Source organism: Cottoperca gobio, unplaced genomic scaffold (genome assembly GCF_900634415.1).
Source record: "Cottoperca gobio unplaced genomic scaffold, fCotGob3.1 fCotGob3_330arrow_ctg1, whole genome shotgun sequence".
Taxonomy (NCBI): Eukaryota; Metazoa; Chordata; class Actinopteri; order Perciformes; family Bovichtidae; genus Cottoperca; species Cottoperca gobio.
This window is the reverse complement of record NW_021166936.1, coordinates 32,398-40,000: the sequence shown is the minus strand read 5'-3', so window position 1 is coordinate 40,000 and position 7,603 is coordinate 32,398. Positions and strand designations below refer to the sequence as shown.

Genomic DNA, 7,603 nt, shown 5'->3' with positions numbered 1-7,603 from the left:
GTAGTGAACAGAGACGTTTTTCAGGATAAGGGTCTGAAGTAATTTGCATTTGTGGATGGTATGTTGGTGGACTGAAAGTGAAGACTGTCCTCTTAACACATTAGAGCTATTGATCCCGTACTATGAGACAGACATTCTTTCTCTTGACTGAAGCATATTTGATGACAAAATAAGCTTATACTATTTATTATATTAGTAAGTCTAGAACAGTGTTTGAAGTTTCTGATTTTAATAACATTTCTTGTGAAAGGAGTTTTAATTCTGTAGTGGCTTTCTCCCAACAAACAACTAGTGAAAGGCAGTGTCTGCCTCCGCGGCTACCATCATTAACCCCACCTCACTGATCCAACCACAAGCAATGTGCCACTGTGCTTCCTCAGCTCTCGGCCAATGATCACGTTTTATTCTCCCCTCATATTGGCACACCACTGTGGGTTAAATTAGGGCGACTCCTTACAGTCAGAAATGTATTCTCTATTGTTCAACCGATGCTCATGCAGACATTCATTATAGCAGTTCATGTTCTCCCATATTCTGCCTACTCAAAAATGAACTTTTGACATGTCACAGTAGGAAACACCGCTGTATAGTACAACATAAATGATGGCTGAATTCCATTTAGCTGCTGACACATTGTTAATGATATTAGTAACGCCTGTGCTTTTTTTATGTCTGCTGTGAAAAAGAATGACAATTTCCTGGTTTTTCTCTGGCTAATTTACTTTTAAAATGTCCATTTGTTCATGATCCAGCAGATTTATTAGATGGCCAATATTTTTTCCCCCACATTTATGTCAGCGTATATGTGGGCAGATATAGAAATGTTTTATAGGCTGCATGTGTTATTAGATACGATTGTGACATGATGCTATGACATTCATGGTCCCATAGCGCCAGGTTGCCATTTTATTTTATCCTGTAAAATACCTTTACATCTATTGTACAAATTGTACAGATATTCATGTCTCCGGTGCCACCAAGACGTTCACATTTCAGATGGCTGGATTAACATAAGAGTTGGTACATGTATTCCATAGAGAATCAATTATACTGACTGAGGGGATCCCTTCTTCAGCTCAAAAATGTAATTTTCCATTTGGTAAATTTGGTTTATGACCAAATATCTGCACAATAATGACATTCCCTAGAGCCTCAGCTGCTAATCAGCGAATGTTGGCACACTAACAGGCTAAACTAAGATTGTAAACCTGGTGCTAACATTAGCATTAGCTCAAAGCACTGCTATGCTAAAGTATATCCCCACAAAGCCAGTGGTGTGGCTGCAGACTCCTATTGACCTGTGTTTTCTTATTTCAAATTTAAATTGGTTGAAGTGTTTTTTATCATTTAGGTTAATATTGGTTTGAGCCTAACCCATGAGAGTTGTGTATATTTTTTACAACTCTCAAAAACTTTCATCCCTCAAAGTATGTTATGTTAAGTATTAACATTTTTTGTTTTTGGTCTTTCTTTTTTTTACACTGTCAAATATCTAGTGTCACAAAAACAAATCACCCAGTCGCCAAATCAAGACAATGTTAGAATAATCCGTTCCATCACCGGAGATGGTCCTCACTGTTGAAGACTGCACTTCCTGTAAATCAAGTTCACTGAAAATATTTCTTGTTTTATTTCTGTAGGTGTTCAATTTTGATGTGCGTCAGCTGCACTGGGCGGAGTACATGGAGAGTTACTGTATGGGCACAAAAAAATATGTCCTCAATGAAGAGCTGTCGGGCCTGCCTGCTGCACGCAAACACCTCAACAAGTAAGAGACGCAGACACAGGCAGAAATACTGTACGTGAGTGACAACTCTTCAAGGCGCCTGTAGAGAGCAGTCATCAAGGTCATACACAGTAGATAAATCTACTCTGTTCTTAAATACCCCATTATATTTCCAAGTACTTCAGATCAGCCTTCCATTAACAACTGATGTCTTTTCCATTTGTCAGAAATTAAGTTTTCTTTCAGCCATTCATTCAGATCATCATCATTTCAAGTTGGAGTGGCAGTAATCCTCTCAGCTTTAACAAAGCATGTGAATAATTCAGCATACAGAAACTTTCAAGGAATTAAAAGTGGGCATGAATGAAATGGCACATCTAAATATCCGTGTAAAGAGAGCTGTACTCGGGATGTGATTTGTCTTTTAAAAATGTATCTCAAATTTTATATCTTTACTTTAACAAACCTAAAATTTCGAGTCCTTTTTAAAGACGATGACTGGTCTCATTTGTGTGTCCGTTTCCCAGGCTGAGGAACATCCGCTATAGCTTCAACACCATCCTGGTGGTGCTCATTTGGCGCGTCTTCATCGCCCGATCCCAGATGGCCAGAAACATCTGGTACTTTGTGGTGAGCCTCTGCTTCAAATTCCTCTCCTACTTCAGAGCTTCCTCCACCATGAGATAATGATCCTGGAAAAGGGTGGCGGGTGGCAAGGCAAAGGGGCAAATTAATGAAGAAACACTTTCTGTGGATGATGAGAGGTTCCTGAGCTCAAAGCCCTTGAAACAGCCCTGCCTTTCCCTTGAGGATTAAATGGAACCGTTAAGCCCGTGAAACAAAAAGCTACTGGACGAGCCTGGAGTCCACACCGTCTAAATGTTGCATATCTGGGATCTATCTTACCTGATCTCGAGCATTTAATGAAACGTAGAGGGCATGAATTGATCTCACAATGTACAATGCTCAGACTAACAACTCTTGGACTCGTTGGAGTAGCAGGAGCACACGCCCTGATTCTGTTCATTCGCAGTCATTAGGGTCCCCTCTGGTGCCAGCTTTACTGGGGCAGTCTTTTAAGCTCAAGGGAACCCAAATGTGCTCCATCTCGTCTGTCTGCTCGCCTGGCTGCCTGCAAAACAAAGCTATGCATTGGATGATGCTCAGCTGCAAAAATCTCAGTTGGTTTTGAGTCAGTCCAGGCTTCCTCTTCTGTGTATGTATTATTTCATTGAAGAATAATTACTCCAACTGTTATGTAAGTTATATTTCACCTGAAAATGTAACATTTATTTTTTTGAGGTTTGTGTGTGTCATTTATTCTGCTAGTAAGGTTACACAAATGTATCATAAGCAGGGTTTTCATATGAAAGCAACTTTTGCAAGGCAAAGCATAAGTTACTTTTCTTCTGTGGCATTGGAAGGATGATTCTGTATTGACTCGGTGAAGGTTTGTGGACAGGCTAGCCTAGAAATCATTGTTTAAACTCGGCCTTGCCCTCCAAACCCCATCTCTAAGAACAAAGCCAGTTCAAGTAATGTTAGACGGGTGTGTTGACAGCTTGGTGTAAAGAGAAAGTTGTCATTGCGAGGGCTTAGGGGGGCCCATGCCCCACCTAGAATTGTCATTGGCTGTCTTTAATCGTCCTGCTAACAATGCACTCCTGTATGTCCCCAGTAAACTGCAGTGGCTAGTTCCATAATAACGACCAAGCACAACATAGATTGTAAAAAGATGGCTTTATCCAGTGCCTACAAACTTATTGTTCTTTCATCAGCAGATCTTGCAAATCAGGCTTCTTCTACAGGTTTCTTTTTTGTCATGTCTGAAAGTAATTTGTGTCATTTGCTCTTAAAGCTATTTTTGCCAAAATACCGCTTAACTAACAGGCTCAGTAGAGGATGGGACGGGTGTAGTTGAGAGGAGAAATATTGTCACCTTTTGGTTTCTTTTTCTCAGTCAACTCTTTCATTATTGGTTAACATATTAAGTCATTTATTACACTGTGGGCGATGACTTTTACTCATTGGTCATTGGTTAGTACACTAACTTTCATGTCGCTTCAACAATAGCGTACCATTTTGTAAAAAGTTGTTACTTTTCTTCTTTTCCTGTTTAAGTCATTCTAATGGTTCATAGTTTGTCATGTTACTTGTCCATTTACTATCTTAGTTCTGTAAATATAAGTATGCAGGATTTGTCACATGCTCATGCTGTTTATAACCTGCTGTTAAACTCTCGGACTGTTCTGTTGCCTTCATCCTTCTTGTTGCATAAGAAATATTGGCTAGTTACAGATTTTGCAACATTTTGTTTGTATAAAATTTTTCTGGGTTTTTATAGGAATTAATCGTTATTGCCATATTAAGTCTTACATTTACATACTTGAGCTTTACCTGTGCACATTTGTCTCATCTGATTTCTCGAGCACACTACGATGTTTAAAAAAAAAGCATGGTGTGAGCATGTGCTCATCTTTGCTTGTGCTTGCATGTGTCTTCGGCATAGTAGCTTCAAACGCCTACATGTGCGTCCTGTGAATGTTCTGGATTCATTAGGAATTGGATTGGTCTTTTTTACTTTCTCAGCATGAACCATTTTACAAAGGATCGTGTGACTTAGTGGAAAGATGCACCATTTTTAAAAGACGTGAATCGTGCCTAAACTTTTTTTCAATATTCTAACTATGTGAAAAGAGCAATCGGATCTGTTTTATAATTATTTTGTGTACAGCTCTATTTAGGTAGATTTCAAAATACAGATGTATTTTTCTGCTAATGACATTGTGTGGTTATTTTACTTCAGCTGCTGTAAATAATACTTAGTAAATATGGATGTAAGTGCAGTTTGTCCAGAGCTGAGTTTCAATGTTTTAAGTTGCTGTCTACGCATTTACAGATATTTACATATACACGTATACATAAATACATGTTTTATTACGTTAGACTTATTCTACAATAGATTAAGTCCATTTTTTGCCTCAAATATCTACACACAATAGACAAGACAAAGTGAAAACAGGTTTTTAGAAAATATGCAATTTATTTATTAGACAACAGTAGGTTATTTAGGGGTTACATATCTGTACACACCCTTAGCCTGATACTTAGTTGATGCACCTTTGGCAAGGATTAAAACTTCAAGGCATCTTGGGAAAGAAGCTACGAGCTTGGCACACTTGTTTCTGGAGATTTCTGCACATTCCTCTTGGCATATCCTTGCAAGCCCTGTCAGGTTGGATGAGGACGTGGCGTCGGTACACAGATGTTCAATTGGATTCAGGTCTGGGCTCAGGCTGGGCCACTCAAGGACATCCACAGACTTTCTCCGAAGCCACTCCTTTGTTCTCTTGGCTGTGTGCTTCGGGTCGTTGTCCTGTTGGAAGGTAAACCTTCGCCCCAGTCTGAGGTCCAGAGTGCTCTGGAGCAGGTTTTCTTCAGGGTAACGCTTGGCATTAGGGCCAAAAAGTTCTATTTTGGTTTCATCAGACCAGATAATTGTGTTTCTCATGGTCTGAGAGTCCTTTAAGTGCCTTTTGGCAAACGCCAAGCGGGCTGTCATGTGCCTTTTTACTAAGGAGTGGCTTCCGTCTGGCCATAAAGGCCTGATTGGTGGAGTGCTACCTGGATGGTTGGAGTGCTGCCTGGATGGTTGATCTTCTGAGAGGTTCTCCCATCCCCTCAAGGATACGCTGGAGCTCTGTCAGAGTGACCCTCGGGTTCCTGCTCACCTCCCTGGCACCACCATTGCTCAGTTTGGCCGGGCGGCCAGATCTAGGAAGATTCTTGGTGGTTCCAAACGTCTTCCATTTATGAATGATGGTGGCCACTGTGCTCTTTGGGACATGTAACGCTGCATCAATGTTTCCATACCCTTCTCCAGAGCTGTGCCTTGACACAATCCTGTTTCTGAGGTCTGCAGATACTTCTTTTCATCCCATGGCTTGGATTTGGCTCTAACGTGCACTGTCAACTGTGGGACCTTAGCAGGTGTTGGCCAATCATGTCCAATCAATTTCATTTACCACAGGTGGACTTCAAACAAGTTGTAGGAACATCTCAAGCAGTATCAGTGAAAACAAAATGCACCTCAGCTCACTTTTGGTTGTCATATCAAAGGGTGTGCACACTTGTGCACATATGATATTTTATATTTTGATTTTTTAATAAATTAGCACAAATGTCTAAAAACCTGTTTTCACTTTGTCATTATGGGCTATTTTGTGTATGTACGTGAACTCAATCTATTGTAGAATAAGTCTGTAACGTAATAAAATATGGAGAAAGTGAAAGGGGTGTGCAGACTTTCTGGCTTGACTACTTTTTTGTCTCTGAATGTAATAGAATAACACAGCCAGACTCTTCCTTTTGACTCCTGAAACAAGAAATTAACAATACTGTCATTTGAATATTAAGGAAGTGTTTGTTCATTGGAGTGTCGTGCGATACTTTTCTGCTGTTGTAACTCCATTTTCTTGTAACTGTGAGTGAGTAGGTCAGATGTGATGGTGATGACCCGGTCCTTTTCCTGTTCCCACAATACTGAATCATAGCAATGATTTGTTCATCCAACAGGGCAAGTTACACAAATTGCATCATCCTCTACTCCACTTGGAACAAATCCTAAACGGTCACATTGATCCATTATTCTAATAATTGAAATCTCCAGAAAACATGGTTTCAAATAGGTAGAACATAAAATATTCATGTCTGGTTAGCTTAGCTTAGTATAAAGACTGGAAAATAAAAGGAAACTGCCACCCTGGCTCTATCCAAAAGTAACACAATGTGCCTACCAGCACGGTAGGCAGGCTGTGCGACCAGCGGAGACTGAGTAACAAGGATATGCATGTTCATGACAGCCTGTGTATTGATCTTCATTCTTTTTCCGGCTTCTTGTTTTCATGGCTCAAATATTGTGTGCTTTTTTACATGGCCAACACAACATGGGTCCATATGCTTAGGCTGTACTAGCATTGCTAAAAGTTTTTCTTCCGAGGTTATGATTACATTCAGAATGCTTACAGTGTCGATGTTCATTTTTAAACATGTTCATTGCTCCTGCTTTGAGCAGCGGGTCACTGTGTTTAGTTTCAGAAGGAGAAAAGGGAGTTTTTTCCACAGTCAATGTGAAACTCCCAAAACAATGAAATCAATGGGTGCCTTTTTGTTTGTAAACCAAAAAGAAGGAATAAACTGTTTAATCCTCATCCTGATTAAGACACTTGATTTATTTTGACTGTAGTTTGTGTTCGAGTCGTCTCTGTCTGAGACTCAACTGTGTAATGACGGCATGATTGACAGTGAAACAAATGATTCATTAGTCTCCATCTGTCCAGCTAACCTGATTCCTGTGTTGCGGAAGAGATGTACCCTCCACTTCATGCACTGTATCTGCATTGAGATGTAATGCTACCGTTCAGAATGATTGATTGATTCTGGGGTAATGCCCCCGTAAAATTATCATATTTGTATTTGGTGTGGCGTATAGAACTTTTTATTTGTCAGTGGGGTTGCGTATAGTTTGTTTAAAAATGTTCCTAACATAAAAGCTATGAGAGATCAGCTGGTGTGTGCACTGTGAACCCATAGCCTACAGGGACAGGTAACATGACTACTGGTTCACATCAATGCTGTTGTCTGATCTGTCGCCCTCACTTGTCTGGCTGCTACTTTTTTCATCTATCATTGAATGTGTTCACTACAAACAAATACAATATCAACTCTATTAGAAAATAAGAAGATATACTTTATATATACAAAGGTAGTAAAAACAAACTATGGTACAAAAATACCAACATCATCATACTATAATGACAGAAGCCAAAGAGAACGTATTAAAGTATTTTAATTCTACCCAGGTATATTTTAAATCAT

The 7,603-nt window shown here is 39.7% G+C and overlaps 1 protein-coding gene across 4 annotated transcripts in view; it reads left to right on the top strand.

The window, feature by feature from the left end:
* Positions 1-6,936, top strand: part of LOC115005606 (fatty acyl-CoA reductase 1-like) — a 17,975-nt gene extending 11,039 nt beyond the window's left edge. For all 4 annotated transcript variants that reach the window (XM_029427498.1, XM_029427497.1, XM_029427496.1 and 1 more), the window contains 2 exons: positions 1,641-1,768; positions 2,254-6,936. In XM_029427498.1, coding sequence (XP_029283358.1) covers positions 1,641-1,768; positions 2,254-2,413 — 288 coding nt within the window. In that variant the 3' untranslated portion in view covers positions 2,414-6,936. The remainder of the gene's footprint in view (positions 1-1,640; positions 1,769-2,253) is intronic.
* The last annotated feature ends 667 nt before the right edge of the window (positions 6,937-7,603 follow it).